This window comes from Prenolepis imparis, unplaced genomic scaffold (genome assembly GCF_030444845.1).
Source record: "Prenolepis imparis isolate NDT839.2.m4 unplaced genomic scaffold, iyPreImpa1.0 SCAF_13, whole genome shotgun sequence".
NCBI lineage: Eukaryota > Metazoa > Arthropoda > Insecta > Hymenoptera > Formicidae > Prenolepis > Prenolepis imparis.
The window spans coordinates 10,397,355-10,424,374 of record NW_028141171.1 but is presented as its reverse complement, the minus strand read 5'-3'; the positions used below and the strand labels follow the sequence as shown (position 1 = coordinate 10,424,374).

Below are 27,020 nucleotides of genomic sequence, written 5' to 3'. Positions count from 1 at the left end.
AGTTTTCTTGGGTCTTCTGAAACGAGGAAAAACGGGCAAAGAAACGGAGAAGATTGCGACAACTAACGGTAAAAAGCTTCGTTTGTAATCTCCAAACGTGGGGTCAGTGATACGGTTTTCTCTCAAAGGGAGAAAATGACGAAACGTCAAACTGCTCTTTCGACGATACTTGATTAAACGGTTGCCAAGAAGCCGCCGTCGTAAAGAATAAATAATAAAGCAATGTGGAAAGTTTCCAACGAAATTCGAAATCTCCATCTCCTCGTGAAAATTACGACAGGTATTTCCCGGGTTTTAATAAATTCCTGCGAAAGAGCCACGCTCGTTTGTCTTCTCTTGAAAAAGAAACACGCTCATTTACGAGCACGTGAACATTTGCGATTTTTATCTCGCGAGAATCGACTCTCGCGTAAAAGAGAGAGATAAAAAGTAGCTGGGGATTTCGTAAACTTCTGTCCGCAATCTCGAAACGTAATCTCGGTCGTGGGAGAAAGTTAAAGGGGAAACAACCAAAGTTTTCCCCGTGGCAGTTAATTACTCTTCAGTGAAGTTCGCCAATTTTCCAACTCGCATTCCGATTTAACATGGAGAGGATAACGAACGGACGAAAAATTAATAAAGACACAGCGGAATTGGAAAGCGGACCATCATCATCACCTTCCCTTTCCAAAAATAATATCCATAATTTGTAACTTCATAAAAACGTAAAAGGGAGACTTCGTCATATAAAAATAAGAAAAAATGAAAAAATGAAAGACAAGAGAGACAGAGAGGGAGGGAGAGCAGTGACACAAAAACCACCAGAGTTTCCGACTGAAATCTCGCGGGACCAGTACGACAGGATCGCGTTTCGAAGTTGCTGGTACTTGGCAGTTTCGAGAGAGAGGATGAGAGGGAATCACTCAAGCAAACGCGAGTTTCCGAGAGTGTCGACCTTCGCAGTTTCGACCTTCATCGACGTGGCGTGTCCGAGAGTGTTCGCTCGTCGTGTTCGCGCCGCGAATAAGAGAAGAAAAATAACTCGAATGGAAAACTCGTTATCGAGTGTCTCCAACCGCACGCTACGTGCAACGTCCCGCGGCTTTTATAAACGCGCGTCAGAGAGGCTTTCAAGAGACGAGAGAAAGAGAGAGAATTCCACCTGGGAAATCACACACACGACGCCATAAGATAGCGTATATCCGATCGCAATTAACAGACGAACTTTTAATGAGACCAAACGTTCGATCCGGGTTCGAGCGCTTTTTTTTCCTTTGTCACGGAGGCCCGAACACACCGCGGAAAACTGCGACTGCAATGGGAATTTATGTGTTTCATACACGCGCGAGAGTACAATTCGATTCTGCCCGATCTCTACGGTGGAAGAAAATTAATTAACAGTAATTAACGGCGTATCTTCTAAATTGTGGTTATCGGTGTTATTACTGTCATTATGACATTCATTGCGTGCGAGAGATCGCTTTCGAACTACGTGTGTAATATCTTGTTTGCGTATGAGCAGGTGTCGAACCGTAATTCTCTGATCACGACTAAGCCTATTAACCGCGACTGCGATACTCGCGAAATGCATAATTGGTTCGCGACGTACGTTAAATCGATAATTATCTGCACACTGCAGATTGCGAGAAATATGTACCGCGTGCGAAATATAACTGCACAATTTTATTTCGTTGACGTAAAAAAGGGCATCGGGACCTTTATTAACGCGTTATGATAGAGCTGAATCGCAAACATACATAAAAGCCTTGTAAAGGCCGTTCTCCCATTACCCGACGCTGCACTTCCGCGTTTGCGAATAAAAAGCGGAATCTCGTATGATATCATTCACGGGGTCCCGTGTGTTGCAAAAGTATACCTCTCGTAACCACGCTCGTAAAACGCAACCTAGTTGTAACACCGGCTTAGCTCTAGCTTGTCATTCTTAAAGCCGATCGCGTACGATGTTTATACGACGCTTGAGGGAAATGTGGTCGCGAAAATGTAGAATAGCGACGTCTTATATATCCGGTTCTCTCACGCGAAAAAAAAAAAATTTAATCAAGCTATACAATATCACAGGGAAGAAAGAGTTTTTTAATATTCAGAACAAATGCATAGGACGTCACGATCTCTTTCAAAGTACGAAAAAATCCCTAAAAAGTTCTCTCTCTCTCTCTCGCGGTTCGATTAATATGTCAACACGCACACAAAAGCGGTACAACGGTATCTTGTTCATACACGAGAGCAGATCGAACCTCGCGCCGACACGGCCCGCGAACGTGAAAAGCCCCGGTAGCCCCGTCGGTCGGCATGGCAACAGCTCCGAGCGTCCCGGCATCGGGACGCTCGATACTAGACGACGACGGCGGCGGCGGCGGCGGCGGTGGCGGCGACGACGACGACGCCCCAAATCTGAAGGGACGAGTGGGCGTCATAAACTGGGTGCGGAAATTCGCCACCGCGGATTTCAAATCGCGATTCGCACGCGATCGCTCGGCGGATTTGCTCCCCCTGGAGCCAACCCCCTTTTACCCCAATGCACGCGCGAAAACGAGCGTACGGGCGCCACGGGGTCTCGCAACGATGGCAACGACAGGCTACAAAACAATGTTGCGCAAAGTGAGAGCCGAGTTGTTCTCGCTTTTCAAACGAGATGTAATTTAAAAAAAATTAGGGTTTGTAATATAGTTTAATAAAAATTAATTTCGTATAAATTGGATACTATAGTTTTGTAACTTGCTCTTGACTCTCGACTTGAAAAGTTAAGGAACAAGAGAGCTGTCAGATCAATTTAATTTTTTTAAATCAAATGACACATGCGAATCATAATTAATCTTTTAAATCAATGATTACCTGTCAATCATTTGTTATCACTGTACTAGCAAAGTTCCTATTCGTTGCATTTTTATCAGAAATTGACTATGATAAAGTACCATAGAAAAAATTCTGATGTATGTCAACTGAGACCCGATTAAAATTACTTACACTGTTTCGCAATATGATACGCACCGTGCATAAAAATTTAATATACTACTAAAATATATAAAATAATGAAACTTTATATACGATACATATGTAAAGCATCTCTGCTTCACCGATTTTCGTAATATCCTTTTTTGCGCGTTTTACATGACATCCTAGTATATGCGTATATAAGGAATATTCATTTTCATCAACGTTGTCATTGATGCATTGGCATCATTAAAGAATGTCAAGAAACCGACATAAAAAGGATGAATAAAAGGAAAACTGGAAAACACGGGAAGACGGACAAGCGAGAGAGTTTTAAATTAACGCGCAGAGATCGACGAGCACGCTCTCTTTCATAATAAACGAGGTCTGTCCAGAGATCTTTAAACTGACACACTTCGGCTAAATTTAAGTCGCGATTAATAATAAATGAGAGACGGACTGGGGCGCGTGCCGGTTTTCTTCTTTCATTTATATTTTGACGAATAATACGAAAATCCAATAGCGAACGAACAGTGCACACTGTTTTTCATTGTGCTCGGTGCGATATCAATATATTTATAAATGCAGATATATATATATATCTGGCGCATTTGCGAAATTAGTTTTCCTGGTTTACACCGGCGCGTATTTATTTCCTCGTTTCTCGTCCCCCACGATATCGCCCGTCCTACCTTCCGGTATCGTTACGAGAGTAAATTGGAGTCACCGGCAGGAGAAATGTCGGCTCTTTCATCAAAATATGAAGCTCCTTCGTGGCTTATGGCGAGGGCGGTGGGTAGTTTCTTTTTCTTTTTTTTCCCATTGCTCTAGAAAAGATGCACTTGATTGCCTTTCCTAAAGGAAACCCCCATCTTTTACTGCTTTCGATCGCCTCATTTACATTATGATGTTTCTCAAAAAACACACATGTGCCTGCGATGAGATACAGGATGACAAGATATGGCCGTATTTATTTTCAAGTCGTTCGGTCGTTTTGGAAAAAACTTCGAAAATTCGGAAAATCAATAGCTCGACGTAAATTTTCACAATCTAATATATTTGACACATTGATTAATGTATCATCTACATGGAAAATTTGTATATAAAAAAGAAATTAATAAAAGTTTTAAAAAAAGTAAACGTTTCGTTCTGTTGGATTTTCAACGAGAAACGAGAATCGGAATTTTTCCTCTGTTGACCGTTCGTCTCGTTATCGGTCCTGCCACGACGAAAAGAGTGAACTATGACTAGACCAATATTTGACAGGAAGACTGGCCGTAAGATTACAGCCATCGATAAAATCGTCTTGTCGCGCCGTCGAGAAACGCCGTAGAAATTCACGGAAACATCTTGTCTCGAACGGAAATTAATATTTTCTACATATAATGATCGCTGAAGTAATATTAATTATAACAAAAGCGTTAAAAAAATTATCAAACAATTGATTTATCAAATAGTTGACGAATTATAAATTTCTATTATGCGCATTTTGATAAAAGCTTGCCCATAATTTAACCTCGAAGATTATTATCCTTCGTCACGCTCGTAATATATGTTTTCTTTTGATAATGATTTTTCTGGTATTTCTTTCTTTCGGACGCGCAACAGATTTTTCCAATTACAATGCGGGGAACGGTAGACTAAAGAAACTGGCAAAATGAAATGCTCGCCGTCGATAACAGGTTCTCCAGATAATCCATTTAATCCGAACAACCTCCGGATGGCTTTTAGACACGTCCAAGAGAAGAGCCTTCGACAGTTCTGGCCGTTCGCCAAACACTTCTCGAGTCTGATTAGCTTGTAATTGCGTATTATTTTCTCCGCTAGTGAGGTAAGATAGTATCGAACAAGGGCCAGAAGGCAGAATACGGAAAAGAAACGAGATAATGTCGAACTACAAATTTCTGAAATCGCGAAAAGTTGCTGTCTTCAGAGTTAAGCACCTCGAAGCTTCTCGCTTCGATAATAATAATGAAGAGCGCGAAATGACAAGACATTCGGCGGAATTATTCGATCAGTGAAATTAAAATGATTTATCAACATTATATTATTTTATACATAGAACTGTTAAACTGGCAATTTAAATTCTCAGACTGTGCAGTAGACAATAAAAATACTGTGTCAAACGTTTTGAAACATTTTTTATCAAATTTAGTGTGCCGAGATTTAGAAGTTTAAAGAATCAAATATCAAAGAATTTTTTTAAATTTACTCGATCGCCCTAACTTCGCAACATGATCCTACCCTAGATGCAAGGACGTGAATTTCGAAGGGCGAAAAATGTCGAACGTGGAAAAGGCAACTATTGGCGTCTTTCACGCGTATCATCGAAGGGGTCGGGAACCTAAAAGTCCTTTGAACACGGTCGTGAACCTCTTTTGTATTCCGTTATAATATAAAGAGCCGCGGACCCTTCTCTGAGTTCCTTTTCCGTTTCTTCTCTACCTATCGGGGTTATTTTAACGAAATTTCAATCGAGTACGCGCTACGTTCGTTTCCTGAACGTTGAAAAATGATCGTTAGAGAGAAGAGAGAATTCTACTACCTTGTTATTTTTCCATATTTTCCCGATTCGTTAAGCGTCTCTTGAAATTCGGCGGGTTCGTAGATGCGTGTTCGCAATGTCAACGTCGTATCGTTCCCCTTGATATTAATCAATTCACGGATATGATGAGCGGAACATTAAGCCGTTTCCGCGATAGAAAAACTTTCCTTCATTGCCAAACGAGGAAATAGTTTGCTCGCTTAATTTCCGCGATCAAAACTTGCGGGCTGCAAGAATTTACCTTAGCAAACTTTTCTCCGCTCAAACGCCGGAGAAGTCTTTAGATAGAAAGTAGAATTTAAATACTTGAACAATTTTTCACGAAGTTTGACGGAACCGGCGGCTCGACCATTATCATGAATGATGATCGGAAGGCAACTCTCGGCGAAGAAAAAAAAAAAAAAAAAATTGAAAGATTGTAAGAAATCATACCGTCACTCTGAACGTTTTCGGAATATCCGTGGAAGTCAAAAAAAGAAAAAAAAAGTTTGACGCGACACGTCGAATCGATCGAAACGCCCTGTATTTCGTCTCCACCGAAGTGAATCTGCGCGAGAGAGTCTCGGGACTTTTCATTCGAGTTTTTCATTCCACCTGTCGCATTGCGTCAGAGTCTGTGCGCTTCCGAACCAGAGCGCATAATACGCTGGAGACGAAACGCGATTGGCGAAACCTAAGTAAGAACACCTTTCGGATGTCGGTGCGTCACGCGCATTTATTGTCAATACGAATTCAGCAGGGACCAAGAGAGAATTAAAAAGAATATATTTCATGCTCGGTACTCGCGCAAACTATCGTTCCGCTCCGCTTGAACTTCGTGTGTTTAACAGTTCAAAAAATAATTTTAATATAATATATTCATAGAGAGAGAGGAATGGTGCTGATACCCGAAGAATGAGGAAGTGGCGTTTTTCAGAGGTATTGAGCATGAAACCGAGCCGACAGATATACATACGCGGCGCAACAGCGAAACCCGAAGAACCGTGGGATGAATTTCATCGGGGCCATTAGGAATGAAATCGAACCGAGCGGGACACACTACCGCAAAACGCATATGAGGAAACCGGTTTTCAGCACTTGAACACCGCTGCTACTCTGTCGCAACGGATTTACTCTCCCGACGTATCGACGAAACTGCACATGCACGCGTAGTTGCATATGCAACGCTCTGACAGGTTTACACATCAGGTATCAGTAGAGAAGTGGCAGCGTCGTCGTGTCTTGTCATATCGCGACAAAATTTCTTACGCGATTGTCGGCAATAAAACGAAATTACACATCGAAAGCTTACATCGCAGAAAATTGTTGAAAATTCTTTAACAACGAATAAAAATAATCAAAAAGATTCACTATCGCGCGCAATAATTGAAAAAAATAAAGAATTTTGTTAAAATATGAGCATTTTTTTTTAATTAAACTGAAATCTAATATTCACGTTCCATGGGCCATAGAGACAGAGAGAGAGAGAGAGGCGTACTTTATTTTAATTTTAAAAAATGCAATGCAATTTTCTGCTTCGTTTTAGCTCAAAGAAATACGCTCGACCTCGCAATCGTCGACCTTTTATACTTTTCCGTCCAAAAATGAAGTACACATGAATGCATCGAACTCGCACGCTACATGCCCGTCAACTTCACGTATATGTATTACGAAGTAAAGAAAGAAAACGAAAAGAAGAGAAGAGCTTTGTGTTCGCGAGCCGGATTGAAACAAAGTCTTCCCTCCGTGCAGTTGGACCTTAACCCTCGCACAGGTGTTTTCTCTCTTCCGAAGGGTGAATCACGCAAAGCCAACCTCGGCTCACGAAAGGCTCGACCGCCTCTGTACTTTCTGATCCATCGTACCCTTCTACTAGCTTACACATCGCGTGGTACTAATTAATATCACTCGGTCGCCCAACAATAAAGTCACATAGTCACATAGTCGGTCATAGTTCGGGGAACGAACGAAGAATGGAATCGTACGACCACACCCCGACAGAGCAAGGGTGTGAAAGACAATGTCGAGACATTCAGTCGAGACTTGGTAAAAGAGGGAGGGTCGTCTCACGAGTGCTAGAGGAGATCTGAAGTATCTAGGCGAATTGTCCCATCGATAGAAACTACCGTTCGGAAACTGCAAGGGGCTCTTCCCGATTATGAGGCTCAGGACAATAGCTTCGTAGACTGTAAATTCGAGCCGAAGAAATCTCAAATCGAACTCTTCTCGAGTGAAAGTCGGATAAGGCGAGAAATTAACCGACTAGTCAATTGTGGCACCAAAACAATTACATATTTAATTCGGTTTATTTATTAACGTCGTGTAACGATGCTCGAAAAGTCATTCAGTTATAGGATTTATTTTAGATTACGTATCGTTGGCTAATAATGACGAGAGCTACATTTGTCAATAACAACGAAAACAAGATTGCAGTTATACGAATAATAATAATAATAGCCGGAGACTAATTGTCCGCCAACGCGGAGTCGGATTAATGAATTCAATCGAGCGTTCGCGTCCACTTCAACACGTCCGATTCGTTAACGTCGTTATCCACATAATCGCAATGCGACCGCGAGAAGGGCGCGGTCCGGCTAAAAATACACGGGCGCGATATTTATTATCCGCCCAGCGTTGCGATTCACACGACGATATAAATTTGTTTTAATCGAGCTCTCTCTCTCTCCTCGCTGTGACGCTTTTATTCATGCTGCCCCACCTTTCTCGTGGCACATTCGTCTTTAAGAGACTTTACGCGATCGTAAATAAGTACGTAACGACGAGCGAAAGACCGCACGTGGGAGGAAACGGACGAATCGAAGAAAAAAAAAAGAACGAGTGCGTAAATTTCTGCAATTATGCACGCAATCAATTTTTAAATTCGCCGAACAAATTTATTAAACCCGTATATAATTCTTTGTCACCGTAAATCTTTCTCGATTCTAATATGTACATCGGACACGTCTCGACACGGTTCTTTTTCCGCGACGAAAGTAGCACGGCGCAGGTAAGTATATCCGGGAAGTTTGGGCCATTGAACCGTGGCTGTTGTGGCAAATACAATGAGCGACACAGACACGCTTACTGACCGGTATATATACACATGCGCACCGGTTTACCGATTTCTCCCCTCCCGTCAGATATATTACGTTGACCGTAGGAAATTGGCCCGAGGGTCGTGACCGAATATATCGACATTATCGTCGAATACTAGGTGCGCGGTCTCGATGATCGTGTAATATCGATATTACGAAATATTTAACGACGTTACGTTGTTCGAATCCGCGTGGCGCAAAAAAAAACGCGATGCGATCGATCAGAAAACGCTTTTATCCAATCGCCACGATATTCCCCAAGGTTCATACGCGAGGGTATCCTTCGGAACACGCACACACCACTCCCATTTCCATTTTGCATCACGAGGTCTCGCGTCTGGAAAAAAGCCCCGCACACGCAAGTCCGAGTCGCGACGCCGCGCATACGACAAGAGGAAGGGGGGACGAGGTGGTCGACCGCGAGAAACAGCGTCAAGAGAACAAATTTATCGAAGGATTATATATTAGATATCACCATTGCATTCGTCCTCCGCGAAAATAACTTTGGTGGAAAAACATTAATAATTATATTTTATGGAGAAAAAATAATTTAAATATTGATTAGTTTGCAGTAAAAGCGTTCACCACACGTGATATTTTAAATTGAAAATATTACATTATTAAAAATTTAAATTAAAAATCTTTTTGCTAAAAGTGAACTAGACATGTGCGCAGAGACAAAATTGTTTTCTCCAATCGAAGATGTCAATAGACTATTAAGTAGTACTCGCGTCAATAAATTGATCGACTAAATGATCAAGTTAGTCTCTCGTTAAATAAAGAGGTAGGGGATGTTTTTCGCCAAGCGATTACTCTCTCGATCAACTCGCTATTTAACTCGCTATAATCTTTAATTCCATTATTTTTTTATCTCGACATTCCGCTCGTGACAGATGTACTTCGCTTTAAATTAATTTTTGTGGAACGTTAAGTAATACGATTACATTGCCTCGACCCTCGACTTCTTTTTTTCACCGCGAACCTCTACGATGACGGCGATGAAGATGTGGCGAATGCCAGAGAAGGTTTAGACGCCTCGCCGACATAAGAATGCGTGAGAAGACAATTTAGGGGAATTAAGAGTTAGTTGCTTTGAATTGAAAATTTCGCCGCCACAATTGAGACGAAACAAACATAGTATAAAGAGATAGAAAAACGTACAGTTGAAACTATGTAACGAAACAAATCCAATCTCGAACATCTCTGGGATGATCTTGCATAGCGAAAAGCGATTTAAAAAACATCATTTTTATCAATATCGCAGTTATTAGCAAGCAGCGTTTTACATTATTCGTCGTAAAAATGCCAAACGGCTGTTATAAACGTCGGCGACGTCTCGAAGAGACATCTCTCTAGGAAGATTGTAAAATTTTTTCTCCGTTAATTACTCGGGGAGAAAATTCTTAATCCACGCGCTCCTTGAACGTGCGACGAATAAACGAGTCGGCGAGAGCAATAAGACTCCGCATCAGCGCACGGTCGCCCCGTGTCATAACACGCTCGACAATGACATCTCGCTATTACGAGGCGCGCATAGCACTCGCGCCAGGCTACACACTCTACCACTCGTAATTCCTTAATGACTCCGGAATGCCGGGCCGTTCGAAGGGAGTGAAAGTCGCGGCTGAATACGAAGTCCGACTCGAAGGTTGTATTACACGATAATAACAAGACGTTCTCCTCTACTCGCGTGTCGCGCAATAGTTACCCTCCCCCCGGATATCAAAAATCATCACCCCGAATAAATTCATCCCGAGTAATTGTTTCGTCCAATTATTAATCGGAGGGTAAAAGGTCGCTGAACTCGCTTAAAGCGCAGACGATAAGGTATACATATAACGAATAGGGACAGCAGCTGTGCTCGGTTCATCAAGGTTACGTTAGCAACGTGAGCAAGAAAACGAGAGAGATATTTAGTTATAAATATCTGAAATTCCTCTGTTTAAGATGACACGGGACCGTCTCCCGGTCCCCAATCTCGTTATGGAGAATGCGTGTTTTCAACTGTCCGCGAGTGATACGACCGCATCCATCATTCGTGATAAATGACCGCGAGAACGGACGTAAAAATGATACGCCGATAGTCCGTCGATAAAGCGAAAAGTACCGCGAGATAGGGGTCTATAAATAACGCGCAACAATGCTAATGAAGTCCCATCGTTATTACCCCCTGACACGATCGGGGGACCTCTACAACAATTAGGAATTCCTTTCATCAAACCGATTGCTAACGTGGGGAAAGGACAATCATTTTATAATAACACTGATTTTTTATAATGACGCCACAAGTTTAAGACGAGTGCGTGAATTTTTAACGACTCTAATACAAAAATTGTTTTATTGATTAGAGGCGCGCGCTGAAATTAAGAAAATTCGCCCGAATTCGCGTAATATCGAGTCATTGTCAATGATTTAGCAGATAAACGGTCGATAGGTATCGCGAAACGCGCGAGAGGAGCCGAAGCCGGAGGCTGCGACGAAGAGCCACCAGGCAGACAGCCTCAGCAGGGGGATAATTTAGCCACGCGCGACGAGGAGAGCCGGTTTTCCACGGCGGCCTATCACAAAACTCGCGGAGGTACGACGAACCGGAGAGAAGATGAGTCACGCGGCTGTTCTCCTCTCTTCCCGCTGTCCCTCTTTCTGTCGCGCCGAGGTCGCGGCGACGAAGAAGGGAAAGGAGCCCGCACGACAGTGCACGCGAGTGCAACTGAACTGCAAGCAGGCAGGCAGGCAGGCAGACAGACAAGGCAGACGAGACGAGGAAAACGGATGCGGTGGCGGCGAAGGAAACGAGAGGATCAGCCTAGTCGCGAGATTTCGCCTACGCGCGGTTGCGCTCTTGGGAGGCGAGATAAGACGAAGAGGCTGCGTAAAGAGAGAAAGAGAGATAGTGGAAACAAGAGGAAGAGATTCGCGAAAGAAACGGAGAGAAAGGCAAGAAAGCTTAACGTCGCTACTTATTATACATCCGCCGGCAAGTGGATTTATTGCGAGCGACTGCAACGGCCCCGGTTCCCCCTTTTTCCCCTCTCCCCCTGATCGGAAAGACAATGAGATTCATTGTGGTCTCGGGATAATTAAGCACCCGGTGAGCTTTCGATGGTGATTCAGCAGCTGATGCACGCGATTTTTATTCTAATTTTGGTCAACAAAATAAAAAATACTTGGTGTAAATTGAATCAAAGGTAAGATCTCTATAGCTACGCTCTCACATCTATCGTATTGTGTGTAATATACTCGTTATACTCCTAATTTCTACTGGTGAAACGATCGCAGTCCAATTAAGCTCCCGATAAAGTCTTGATGTATTCCTGCGCGATCATCGCCAATCTATATAGCCCGATATATAATCGTCCTGATCGAGGTATAAAGCGCATGTAACGTAGAAGAGCTTGTTAAGCCGGCGCGCTCGACGAAGATTAATAATAACGTCTACAAAGTGAGCTCCATCATTCACGGAGCTCGTGAAAGACCCGTCGCCCCCCTTTCCTCCTCCTCTTCTCAGCGTCGCGAGGTACATAGTGTAACGTGCATACCAGCAGTGCATAATACTTAATCATTTCCACGAGCGACAACGCGATACGGAGATATCTAGGAAAAGCTACCCTCCCACCCTCCCTATCCGGTGATAGAAACACCCGGAACAAAGAGAATCTCGATACCAACAAATAACTTTGTTAACGCGCATCCCTCCTTTTCTCTCTCTCTCGCAGTCCATTTCATTTTTACCGAATAAACCTCCGATAATCGCAAACACATTCGAGATTTATCATACGTCTTGGACGTCAATTAAGCACCGTCCGAGACCCTCGATCCGTGACGACTATCGCGTGGTCGTTCGCGATTATCTCCCGGAGCACGAACCTCCAAGGGAAAACACGAAGCATTGACGCTTGACCAAACACGGGCCGTTATTGGGTCCAGACTTTTTCGAGACAACCGGCTGGATCGATTACTCGATCGATCGATCGTCGGGAAAACGATCGAGGAAGTCGGCGGAACGGGGTCATGGCGAGGAGATTCATTGCCGCTTGTAAAATCGTTTTTCTCGCGTTTTACACACGTATACACTTACTTTGTGCGCTACCTTGTCCTGAAACTTGTTTCAGCATGCGTGCGATATCTGTTTCACGAGGATCAATCGAAGCGAATCGTTTTATCCCTTCCCTTCAGGGGGGGGAAGCAACGAGCCGTAACGCTATTGAAGCGTGTTACGTAACGTGTTTCGCGCGGATTGATCGTCGCATCGACAACAAGGAGCGACAATGTGTACACTGGCCGAAATTGAAAACGACGACTTTGTTTTTCGAAAATTAAACGCGACACGTCATGATACGATCAAAAAAGGCGCAATTAGCTCGAACAAAATTGTACTCGCGCGATACGATAATTATTTAGCACGAAAACACGCGAGCGTACAGATATTGCGAAAATTTACGAGGGGAGAAGAATTATCCAATTATATGTTATTGAGAGCTAAATAATTACGAATGGTTCAAATGTGTCAATTTCGAATATTCAAAGGAAACGTTCTCTGGCATAAATGATCAATAAAAAAAATGTACTCGCAAATATAATAAATATATCTCTCTCGCGCTATCTCGCGAAAATAAGGCAACGAGTTTTGCAATACTTCGCAGCAGTAACATTAAAAAGAGTATCCTTCGTTTATTTCTTTTTAACGAGGCCTTCTGTATTTTTGCAAATACGTCTTAATCGCTACTATTAAACATACAAATGAATAATTCTCGACTCACCTCTGCAAGCGGCTCCTCCTTGGTGACGTCTCCATTCTTGGGCGCTTCCTCGCGACTCGGCTTAGTCTTATCCTTCTTGCTAAAGCTGATCGACCTGAAGGACCACTTTTTCTTCTACACAGAAAATAAAAGAGGGAAAGGGACTGTTAGTAATCGACAGACTCATCGGCATGTAATTAGTAATTATGCGTCTTTATTTTAAGAAAGCAAAACTTTTTAGAATTTTAAATTAAAATAAATACATTTAAAAATTCCAAGTCGTGACGCATGAAGATTTATTTACTAAAATATAGTTAATTAAATTTCGATCAATGAACACGATATACGGATTACGAGGCAGATCGCCTTACCTTATCCTTCTTTTTGGTTTCCTTATTGTCTGGAGAAGTGGCAGTGTTCGGACTGGCAGGGGTGGCCTCTGTGGGCGTCGTAACCTCCGCAACCTCCGCAGGAGATTCTCCAGACGACTCTTGCTTCGTCTCCTCGGCTTTTACCTCTTCCGGCTGCGGCTGCTGAACAATCAAGAGATAAACTCACCTTTAAATTTCGTTTCCCAAAATATAAAAACGTCAGTATTACACGAATAATTAGTCCTTACGAGCGATAAACTTACTCCCAACGCTTAATGACTATGTGAAGAAATAATGATGCGTGAATGTTTCATAATTGCAACGAGCATGATTCAGAGAATTATGAGAATCGATCGATCGAAATGGTATGAATCATCAGAAATTTTTTTTTCACGCATGAAAGAACGTAGACGAAGATGAGAAAGTAGAAAGAACACAATACCGCTCACAAAATATATTCCATATCATAAATCCTATCGTAAATCGTGTAACGTCACAATGTACTTCCTGCGAGGGTAATACTTCCGAGTTCTACGTCGTTTTATGTGAAACGATAGGCGCTCAAGTGTCATGACTAGGTTGATAGCTTACTTTTGTCTCTTCAATCTTTTATACGACGTATATTTAAAGTTATTTTTGCAAGATCGAGATATTTTTTTATATTATCATGAAATCGCGTTCGCTTAATTAGCATCATTGATAAAACATTAAATATAAATTATCAATGGTTTTAATAAAAAAGGAATATGCTTAATCATCAGGAAATTGATTAAAGATCGAAATGATAATATTTCATAATGGAAAAATGATGATATATTAATGAAAATTTAATTTCAATTCTTCACAAATTTACTTCAAAACTTATAAATGTTGCTGATTTATATTTAAATTTAGAAGCTATACGATATCGAAAATCTTGTTTTCTTCTATTTTCAGTAAACTATAGTTAAACAAAACTGATTACAAGAACCGGCTTTAATGCCCGGGAGCGTATACGTTTTCGTGATGATACTTGTACACTTCTTGAAAGTTTCTCTCGCGTCCGAAAGTGTCGCAGCCACTCCGGAATGAAGTCGTTTAACTCTTTCCCATCGTGCCCCGCGGCCCCCACCATTTATAAATAATATCAAACTTTCGTGAAACGCGCGTTAATTTTCCCGGCAAGTGCACGATGCAACGGCAAGAAGTCCTCTTTGTTTCGGCCCTGTGAAAAGCCCTTGACAAGCTCTCTCTCGCTTACACCGGCAAAAAAAAAATACGCAGACGTTTACCAAAATTATTTTAAAAAATGCGAATTGACGAGAAACACTTTGCCGACTCTCCTTTACCCGGCAAATTAGAATTGATTAAATTTCGGGTCTCGTTTAAATTTTACGCAGGGATGATTGTATATCGCTTGAGACTCGATTACGACCGGTCGAATAAATAATAAATCATTACAAAGAATTAAATGAAAACGCAAACTACGAATGATTTATTGTCAGAACTTAACTATATTTAACTCCAAAGCGTAAGGTTTCTTTATCCCCTCTACGTTAATTAAAAATGACTACAAGAATCCCCGCGCAAATCCGTGAGAAAAATTCCAATGAGAAAGATTGTTAATCAGAGAGCACCGACAGGATCGTTTGCTAACTTGACATTTGACATATGTAATTACGGTCCGTTTTTGTAATCTAAAAACAGATGGACAAAATACTTCGTTATGAAAGCTTCTCAGAAACTAATTGAAAAGCAAATCCTTCTAGGCATTGTCCCTCTGAACGACTCGTCTATTATCTCTGCTTTTAACAAATTAAAGTTATTTCATAACGCAAAATTATTTTCTCGAGTTTCATCATACCTTGCATAAGAATTAAATCTTTCTTGAAATTGGAAGACTTCTCATTGCGAAATTGTGTTATTTTTAGCATTTACATATCTCTGTACGTTTCTCATTTTCAACTCTGATCGATAAAATCGATTGCGCCGACAAATATTGTCAGCTGAAACAGCGTGTTTTGCCAATCCGGGACAGGTGATCGGTCGATTGCATAAAGCTCCGAGAGCTACTTTATTATCGATGCAAATACGCGAGAACAATTCCACACGTTTACCCGACATGACACGCACTCACGCACGTACAGACGCAAACAACACATCGCAGTGCGATAAAACACAATCGATCGAGGGACGTCCAACGTTTAAGAGCGATATGAATCCAACGTGGGCGTCAGTTGGCGAATTTCCTGATTTACACAATGGACCAAACGAGGCACGACGCGTCGTCGCATTCGATTATACAAGTAACGCCGCAGCATCTCTGCACAACGTCATTTTCTCTCTCTCTCTCATCTCATTTCTCCGTCGAAGCCGATAAAACGAGGCGAATCCTCGGCACAGACGTTGCATGCATTATATTATGTAAATATCGGCTTATTTTAGCATTCGCGAGACGCGCAACAGCGAAAAGCCCCGTAATATCTAGCGAGCGAGATACGAGCGAAGAGGAGAGAAAAGGATCGATAAGAGGAATGAAGAGATGAGAGAGGAAGAGACACGTGTATAACGCAAACCTCCGGAGCAAAACTCTTCGTCGTAGATGCTTCCGCACAAGTACGATGGCATCGCACAAATGCGAAACTTTACGTCGACGTGAGCAACAAAAACCAACAGAACCATCATCGAAAATGAAGAGTAAGAACATATAGGTAGTTTTTGTAAACACAAAAATATTGCCAAGTTTTGGACCACAAGGTTGAATAATAAACATCGTTTTCGACGCTATATAAACAACGAGAGTCAAAATATAAAACATATATAATGCCGGTAACAAACAATCGCGATTGTTTTTCAACTGCGTTCTTCTAGTATAGAATATCGCACATTTCGATGCAAAATCAAATAATGAGTTAAGATGCCGCGCGCGATTACTGCGAGCAAATAATAATAATGGAAGCCTCGTCGTGAGAGAGGCCGATATATCGGAATTCAGAGGCCATGCGAGTTTACCATTAATTAATATTCAAAGATACGCGGTGCGAAGGCGCATGAACGAAGGAGGAGGCAGCAACCTTGCACGATGGATAAATAACGCTCGATGCAACCTCTCGCACAATATTGGAATACGAAGGAATTCGCGGAAAACGCAGTAGATTTTTAAACCAAGGTCGATCGCGTACTCTCCTGCGACATTTTCGCAATAAATTCCTCTGCGTCGCGTACTGCTTATGCACACACCTGTTCTGCGTCTCTCTTATGCAGTTTCCACAACAAATTCTCGAACGTTGAGTAATCGTCGTCGCGATCGACGCTCAAATCTGCGTCTGATTTCAGCTAGGTTAATATATACGATTGCCTAAAAACGCAATCCACGAAATTATATACGTTTCTATACGGAGACACCGGTATTTAAAATTTCAATCGGGAAGTTAGTGGAGAAATCGCATTTGTCAAGCCCGCGAGAACAGATAGCGATTTTATCCGCGACGATGCCGAAGACGAAGGAAATTCGTAGGAATTCAGGCGGGTAACAGGCTGCAATTAAATGGCAGCGAAACAGACGAGTCGCGTTAATTATAATAAAGCACGTTCTCGCGTCTTCGAGCTATGCGAGTTATACGATGATTCATCGACGAAACGCGCGGTGCCGAGAGATATTGCCGAGAGATATCATCGTGTGTGTATTAATTATATACTTAATGAAATACTTGGCTTCATTTCCATACGATATCGTTCGGTTGATTCATCGTTCGGGGAGGGGCCCGATAGGCTGGATCAACATCTTACTGTGATCCATGATAAGCGTATATATTTAATACCTCGATATATTACAATCTACAAATTATATGGAAATCAAAGAGAGAACTTGCAAACTCGCAGAGTTTCAAACCTATAATTTAATTTGTATATTTTAAAGCAAATTTATCATTTACTAATAAAATTTCAATCTATTAAATATCTTGTATAATACGACAAAGTAAATTAATAAATTTATTTTTTAATCACAAATTAAAAAATATTTTTAAAAAATGAACTATTCTTCTTTCTAGCGTGAAAAGCTTTTATCGCGCTTGGTCCATCTATATTAAGTATATCACGGCCAAGGTCGCGTTTCACACGATTCTTGCTTATTACGGTTTCTCATGGTTCCAAAGCGTGTCCTGCTACACGAGATATACTTTATATGCGACGAGAATACGTGCGCACGATCGTATCGCAAATTTCCATTGAAAAAAAAAACCAGCAGCATTGAGTTTGACTCGTCGTTACCAACGCAATATATTAAAGACAGGTGTTCAACGAGACGGGCGGGTTAACTCTTAAGTATTTAGATCGCACGCGCACCTGCCTTGGAGATTTTGTAAGATTCGCGGATAGAGGCGTCGCCAGACGACACAGACACCAGGGAGCAGCTGATGAATATTCATGAGAGACTCGAGTATAATCTCGGATGTCAAACAAACGCGCCAGTCGACAAACTCGCGTGAACCGCAAGAATCGTAATGCATGTACTAAGAGCGTCCTTTTTAGCGCGATCGATGGGAAACTACAAGTGTCAGCGAGTTACCGATGAATCGAGGTAAACGTAACGCTAATACACGCCTGACATATCGGAACCGAAATGTGGGTTAAGCGAAGAATGGCAAAGAAGGAGCGCCAAGACAGAAAGGTGAAACTTGTCGGAGTCGCGCAAGAGTATTTAACTTATAACGGATCGTTTTTATCGGCATTGTGTCTTGAGACGATATTACGTAAATATTTCGTTAACGGAGACTTGTAAGAAGCAGAAGACGAGAAGACGCATCGAAGCCAGCGATGTAACGCGATGAGGATCGTTTCATATCGATCGCGTATCCGATGCGATCGAGATACGTGCGAAATAGTAACGCGAAGGGAAGAAAAGGAGATTTATTCGTATGGGACAGTTAGGTATGCCCTATAAGAAGCCAGTACACGAGACACGTACAGTTAGTCGCGGGAACGAACGAGTCGACCTCGACAGAGAGTGTATACTTACACACGAAAAAAAAGTCGAACGGTATCTTCTCGTTTTTTGTCCAAAAATTCAATGGACACCGCGACCTACCCCATTCTTGGTCTCGTGTCGTGGCGCAATCTTCGCCAGACAGTTTTAATATTCAAGAGACGACCACTTGAAAATTCGCGCTTAGAAAGTAGAATAGAAACTAAACTATTGAACTGTTGAATGACATCATTTTTTTTAAATTTAATATTGAATATTTTGTAAATCAATATTAAATTCAGAAAAAAGATCCCATGTGCGCATTTTCTACAAATCTGCTTAATTTTCGAAATTTTAATATTTTCTAAATACTTAAAAAATTTTTTAAAAGGTAGAAAAATATATATCGAGATAAAATATTGCCACGAAATTATTGACCATCGTAGGGAGATCGCTTTGAACCCACTTTGAAATTCCATGCTCTTCTTTCAAGTCGGAACGTTTATGACAAGGGAGAAATGTTCGCTCGGATTGTCGAAGAAAATGACGCCTTAAACCGCAGAGAACGAGGGAGCGAAAGAGGAACAGGAATGACTTGTCGAAGGGAAATGAAAAGGAAGGAACGGAAAGGGTGGATAAGGTGCGCTCTCGCTCGCGTGTGTCGTATCTGGTGCGTGACAGCTGCCGCCGGGTTTGCTCAATCGGGGAAATATCAAGTTTCATCTGAGCGAGAAAGTATTTCGAGATATAAACCGCCGCACTTATGAGATTCGACTCGAGGAAAAGGACCCGAAAAGGTGGCGCGAGAGAATTGATATGTCGCAAAAACGCGCGCTGTCCAAATTCGCCGTCGATTTTTTCGAGTTGAACTTGAAGGTTGGAAAATGTAAATTTTGCACACTGAGTGAAACCAATCATTTCTTCGGCAAAAACTTCAAAATTTTCTAAATAACTTAAAAAATTTTTTTTTTCGAGGCACGAGTCGTAACAAATTTAAAGTACAATGACAAATCGATTATGTCACATTGCGATCGCATGTGTAAGTATATCTATACATTATCTAATCGCAATAAGATCGAATAGAATCAAAAAATATTATTAAACGGATTAGAATGAAAATTAAACATGTATACCAACAGAGATTACTATCTGTTACTTATCTGGTTTCTACGATATAAAATGCACTTTAAGCGCTAATCTGCTGACGCATGATGTGCAATATATCTCGATAACCGTACCATCAGCTTTCCGTTTATATCGCGGCATTACATCTTATGTCACATCATGATGATTATCGTCCATCAAGCAGCCATATGCTTGAGCGATCATTGAAGCGCGATCGCGTAATTATCATGCGAAGAGGGTTCAGTGCGCTAATTTTCACGTTCATCAGTCATAACTTTGTACGAACAGGAAATCGATCATTATCGAAGGCAGTTTGCTCTCGGTAGCAAGCGAAGCAGAGCATTTCTCACCTAGGTCATGCTCAGAATAGTCATCCACTCCGGAAATCGCGACACTTGGTACATTCGCGTGCGAGATTAACTCTCGTTTATATGATATACTTTTTCGATATGACAAAGAACGGAATTAAAAAATTCTATTTCTAAATGCGTCACCAATAATGATATTTTATTCTAGCAATATTTTCATCTAAATCTTAAATTATTGAAAAATGTCTCTCTAAAATGATATTTTGAAATAAGACACACACAGATGTGTGTAACTTTTTGGGTGTGTGAAGTTGGCACCCCTATGTTATGCTATCATAGTTCTGTTAAGAGTTCTGAGTTATTTAGAACCATAAGACCACTTATCGAACGAAGATGATCAAGAGAGCGACGAGATCAATTTCACGTGTGCGATCGCGATTATGATGTCGGTACGTGCGATCGAATTTATACGATAATTAACCGTCAAAGACGCTATAATTAATACACTCGTCCTTTCGCGGACCGGCAAGAAGCGCACGACCGTTGATCACGAACAATCGAAGAAGAGCACTGGAGGTGGAGCTAGACTGGCACTGCCAGATTCGGAACGCGCAACGACCAACGACACGTCGCCGCTTTCGACGAATCGATTAAGATTAATGATTCGCTGCCTACGTCGGATGAATTGTCTCGGCGAGATAAACTTCGGAGTACCTATGAGGCAAGAGGACGAGTGATTCAGCACGCGTCTGTCAGCAGTCGTTCGCGTAATTCGAGCGGACGAGATCATTGAAGATTGATCGACAATTGAGCGAGTGACTCACCGCGATTCGAAAATGTCAATTCGCGGAGAACGAGTGACAGTGTCATTCGAGGTATCGTTATCGTTAGACACGCACACAGGAAAGATAATTACATACACAATGCTATATTACATGTATATCGAGACGATTGAGAAATAAATGTATATCTCGTTGCCAATCCGGCGATCGGCCTTCGGTATATAATCATCGAAGCCGGAAACTCGAGTCAACTTGTACGGTCTCCAGGAGCAAACTTGCTCATTAATAATGAGAACGTGTGCTAATAAGGCTTTAATATACGCCTCGTAATGGAAAACCATCATGAGCAGGACTTCGAACGCAAACATGATTATATCGCCCGGACTGAAATCGAGATAATCATTTGTGCAAACAATTGACCCTAATATAGCCGACATAATTTTAAGATAATATGTACAAGAATCGGTGGCAGGACTTTCAAGTCAGCAAAGCAAACTTCATTCACTTCGATCGTCAATATTAACTTTTAAACAAAATAAAGTGGCTAATTGGAAATACGTGATCTCTGATGTTTCTCGGCAGATTTTTATTCTACTTTTTAGAAAGTATATAAACACACATGGAATGATATATTTTGAAATATTAATATAGCCTACAAATGTAAATTATCGTAGAATTTCTGAGAGATGGACATTTCGGTTTAAGAGATTTAATTAAAAGATCGGCGAAATGCGAGAAATGAAAGAGTACTCACTTGCTCCTTGTCCTTCTCGGTAGCTTCATCTTTGTCCTTCTCCTTGTCCTCGGCAGTGTCCGTGTGCGGTGCTATGCCGTTGGTGGTAGGCTTCGTGTCAGCCTCCTCGATCCTTTCCAGCTTACCGTCGCCAGGTGCGGCCGCATCGCCGACGACGCTTCCCTCAACGGATATTACTTCCTTCTTCGGCGTCGTCGTTATGTCCACGGACCTCTTGCTCTGTCTCGCACCCATGATTTCTTCTTACCTTCTCGTGCCACCTGTCTTTATCTCACTTGCCTTTTGGGTACCAGGTGGTGTCCAGCTAAATTCTCTCCTGCAATCAGAAAAGCGAAGAGTAGATTAAAATATTTTGCCACAATACTTTCTTTAAGCGTAAAATCTAATACGATTCCTAGAACATACTATGATGCTTAGAACTGATAAATCCGAGTTGGTTAAAATTTTATGTGCAGTTACACGCGTTGATTTGCAACGGTTTCGCCGAGGATAAGATCATCCGTTTCGCGGATAAAAATTGCAGACGCTGCGTCGAGAGGAGAGCGGGAGCAACTTTCACCGTAACAGATACATCGAAGATCCGCGAGAAGATACCCCTCGACTCGAATCCGTTTCGCGTCGACGAATCTGGTTTATAAGAGAATCCGAAACGCAATGGTCGCAATTTGACGTAAAAACGGCGCAATGCACGGTCGCCTGCGCCAGATTGATCCGATAAGCGGAGATTTATGTTTATCGATACACGTGGGCGTGTCTCTTTCGCGTTCGATAGCGACTTTCGCACGGATTTACGTTCGCGCAGGTGCAGCGAAGTAGTATCATGATGTACATGTCGATTCCAGTGTTCTCTCATCAAAAATATCTCTTCTTAAAAAATCCTCCATAAACGTACATGACAGTGTGTATCGAGCTACGAGATGACGATAATAAACTCTATACGAGACAGACAATCTAAGAAAACAAAGAACAACGGAAGCTCTTCCACTGGAAAACAACTAGGTATTGTCCTACTCAAGGATTCGCCTATATTCGTTTCCGTTATGTGTGCTCAGTTAAAAGCGGAGAAAAGAGCAGGAAAAAAAAACTATTAAACGCGTGAAAGCACTTTTGTCTACAATATCGATGCTACTATTTATATGACGCATTATATACACACACAATACAGTCGTTATGTGTGTCGCAGATAATATCCGATGCTAATTTCAAACAGTAATTTACGACGTTTTTTTCGTTTGAAGATACCGCACACTCGTAAAGAGATGTCAAGTTCAAAACGTTTCGTCGATGAAAAAGTACAATATTAACGATATGACAAAAGAAAATAGAAACTACGTACGTCGTCGCGCGTCAGGGTTTTAATTATCCTCGAAGGAGGAAGAAAACACTACAAGAGTCAAGAAACGTGCGCAAACCTATGGATAACGGTACGACTTCGCGAACGAAAGCGGAAACGAGCGCTGTACCGAGAGAATGGCTGTGAAAAACTGGCACGGCGTGACTAAGAAGCGCGTTAAAAGCCAGGCTAAGCCGAGACTGCTCGTTTATTACGCGCTGCGCGCGTATATTAGCGCGTATTTAAACGACCACGTGGCTCGCGACGTCTACATGCGCGAGCAGCTGACGCCCGCGATGCGTAACGCATCTGCACACAGAGAGAATTTTCTCTAGAATTTTTATTCTGAAAATCATGGTAATCGTAGGACCATATGATATGGAAAGAATTTTATGAGAATGTCTCTGATTAATATTTATCACAATAAAAATAATAATATCTATTACAATAAAATATAAAATATGTTTGATTAATTTTACTATGCAGTTTAGTAAAATATTATAATCAAACATGTTTTATATTTTATTGTGATAAATATTGATCAGAGAAATTCTCCTAAAATTCTTTCTATACCATATTGTCCCACGATTACCATGATTTTCAGGGTAAATTCTAAGAGAAAATTCTCTTAAATTCTCTTAGTGTGCAGTCACGACGAAGTTACGCGAGATGTACATATATTCTTTGTGTGCCAATCGAAGAGGAAGCTCAAGAGAGAGAAACGATCGAAAATTGCAACCTACTAAAATTTGTCATAAGATATAAATAGATGAAGATATGCAGGATAAATAGATTATAAACTTATATCCACGAATTCTCAAATTATTTCGAAATATATCTTTCCACAGCGAATTTAATCGATTATAAACTTTCCTTTATTTCAATATTACATAGAGAATAAAAATAAGAGTTTGTTAAATTCAAATCTATTTTCAATCACTTATATAATTTTAAAAAGTTTTCAGAAAACTTATGTAACGATTTTTCTTTTTAATTGTAGTTTTTTTTTTCTATTAAAAATATTAATGCTTTGAGAAAAAATCTTCATTATATATACTTTCATTAATAAAAATTAATACAATTAAATGTACCTTTTATCTCTTATCGCGGTAATCTTTTATACCCACAGTTCATATAATACGATAACATCTTTCTAAAATAAATAAGATTACGATAAACAATTCGATATAACCATGATAAAAATGAAGTAATAAACGCGCTATCTTACATTGTATTTTTATCTCACTTAAAAAAGTAAAGTAAAACGTATACAGTATATAATCGCACAAAGAATTCACTTACTATGTACATATATGTATATATAAAATATCTCGTGACCTGTGTATATATAACAATCTTATAAAGTTTCTCGTTTATCCGGCATTTCATGTTAATGTTTAAGATAGAAATCTCTGACAACAATTCTTGGATATAAGTGGCCTTTCGTGTTATAGATACCGTCACGTTTCATTGTAGAATATTTCGTCATTATCATTTCTTTCCTCACTCTTATTTGTAGATACGTTCATTGGTTTGTTGTTTGTTTAGAGTTTCGAGTTTAGAGTTTATACACAGGGATATCTTGAAAATGCGATAACGATAATTTTTTTAATTTTTACATCGCGCGCGCATACATGCATATACAATTCCGAATGTTCATTGTGAAAAATTTCCATTAATAAAAGGCGAGAAATTTTCGTGGAAGCGATTTTTATCGCGCAAACAGGATTTTTTTTTTTTTTTTCCTTTCTAGCAGCGGTCGTTCGTTTCTCGAATGAACACGCTTCAGTCGCGTTACACGTCGACATAGTTAAATTACATTGTACGAATAGAAGTGAATATACGAACACAAACGAACGGTCAACACTCGACGCTAATTGAGGGGACGGGAATGCGGAATATGCGCGGTAAAAGTTGGATTTCTGCGACGATCGGATCTCGCTTCGCGAGAACAAAACGAAGCCGCACGCGTCTGGAACCGGCCGCATCACTGTCACTACATAATGGCATTTGTTTCTAGGCAATCTATTCACGGTGCATTGCACTTTGCTGCCATTGCACCGGCTGCATACGCGCTTGCGCCTAACCGGCTAACGGATCCCGAAGCCGGAAACACGATGACACAATATTGTCACTTCTAGGAGAGAGAAATCCTCGCTTCGCTCGTGCGATTTTTGATTTTACAACAGTCAACGTTTACCCGGTGACACAATGTCTGAAATGTACGAAACTCGAGTAACAAACGGAAGATGCTGAAGTATTTCGATTCTATACGTATTTCGATACTAGACTCTTGATGTAGAAAGTATAGTAAATAAGTAGATAACGATCTCTCGAAATAAATTATTCTGGACAGAATTCTACAATGGAACCGCTATTATTGTATATCCGGCTTCAGAATTAATGGGACACAATACCCTTATGGACCTTATGGACTAACGAGAACGATTCCCTTCGCCGTAGCCAAATTTCGGAACAAATTGTAATAGGTTTAGCACAAAGGAAGCGGGCCACGTTTTCGAGAGGGAGAGCTCGGCCTTGCTTCGTTGGCGTTCCGCTTCGTTTCATCCCTATTTCCTCCTGGATTATCGAATCAGCGGAATAATTTGTAACTTCAGCAGCTAACAAAAATAATGGAAGATGAAATCGTAATATTATTTTGCCTCCTCGCATCAATTTATTCGAGTGCGCCTTTCCGGAAGTCTCACACGTCGGAAGAATCATCGTCGAGGAACCGCGGTAAAAATAGAAAAAAAAGGGGGCATAATTAGCGTCTAATATATTAGCCCGGCAGGAAGAGTTTCGACAAATATTTATGTTATTCCATATTGCCTCTCTCGCGTGTACACCACGTGGGTTCCTCGTGCATCTTGTAACGCGTCATTACGGTGAGAAATAGCTCCTCTAGAAATGTATTCGAGAAGCGCACCGAGTGAAGAAACTGATCACATGTGTCGATCTACAAGGGGGAAAACGTGGGAAATGACAAATCCGGAAAATCCAGTCGACCGCAATAATATCTCTCTTCTCTCCTTCCTTTTATATCTACATCACGTTTATTATTGTAATTTACGTTTATTATTATTATTATGAACTGCGAATTTCCGGTCACGGAAGAAGGTCGAGAAGGCATATCGCGCGATATATTTAACAAGCATGTGACATTGCGAGCTCTTTCTGCGTCGCGAGATAAAACGCGATGCGCGGAGAATAAAGCGCAAAGCGCGTTTCCGGAAAACGTGAGAGAGACGGATGTCGCGCGTGAAAGAAGAACCGAACCATTCGTGTGACATGACTCGAAAAGTTCCCCAGAAGATAAAAATAGTTGCTGGGACGAAGAAAGGGAATTCATCGTAGATACAACACTTCCGAGCGAAGAGGCTTTTCGTTGACGTTGCAATGTGAAATGTGTATACGCATTTCTCGTTATTTATTTGCCTTCTCGTACTTGGAATTTTTTCTCTCTTTATCTCCGTGGCGCGCCTTATTTTTCATATTAACAATCTAAACACACGCGCGCGATTCTATCAACGAGCAGACCGTTTAAATCGTCCTCGAGAGGAAAACTACGTCGCAAGAACTGGTAATGCAAGACTAGTCTTGCGTAAGAGTAATGATAATTAAACATATATATATATAATATATCTCTTCTCGTTTTAAAACTTTTTACCGTGCAGTATTTTCACGGATGTATCGCTCGATAAATCGCCGACTGTGTAAATAACATTAGACTCAAATATAATTATAATACGCTATACAAAGTTATTTTTCGAAAACACGACAGACATTCTGTTGCTGATTCACTCACGAAACGACTGATAATATCAAAATCCCATCATTCAGAATGATATATTAGTGTTGCCAGAGAGAAATATTCATTGCCATATAATAAAATTTTGTAATTCAACATCTTTGCAATGTCACTAAATAACGAATAAATAAAATAAAAACAAAAAATGTATAAAAAATAAATATAAAAAATATAAAAATAATATTTTATATAAAAAATGAATTAAATGGTGCGATCGATGCGAGACAAAAGTGATTTTTTGTAATTTTTTTTTCCTCAAGCGCGGCGCGGTAATTTTTATAATTTTTTTTTCTTCAAATTAT

At 40.9% G+C, this 27,020-nt stretch overlaps 1 protein-coding gene across 1 annotated transcript in view; it reads right to left on the bottom strand.

Annotated features, from left to right (window-relative positions):
* Positions 1-27,020, bottom strand: part of LOC145944664 (uncharacterized) — a 51,645-nt gene that overhangs the window by 19,427 nt on the left and 5,198 nt on the right. The window contains exons 2-4 of the mRNA XM_083053187.1: positions 21,575-21,890; positions 13,661-13,819; positions 13,311-13,424 (exon numbers count right to left, since the gene is read on the bottom strand). Of these exons, the coding sequence (XP_082909313.1) occupies positions 13,311-13,424; positions 13,661-13,819; positions 21,575-21,808 (507 nt within the window). The 5' untranslated portion in view covers positions 21,809-21,890. The remainder of the gene's footprint in view (positions 1-13,310; positions 13,425-13,660; positions 13,820-21,574; positions 21,891-27,020) is intronic.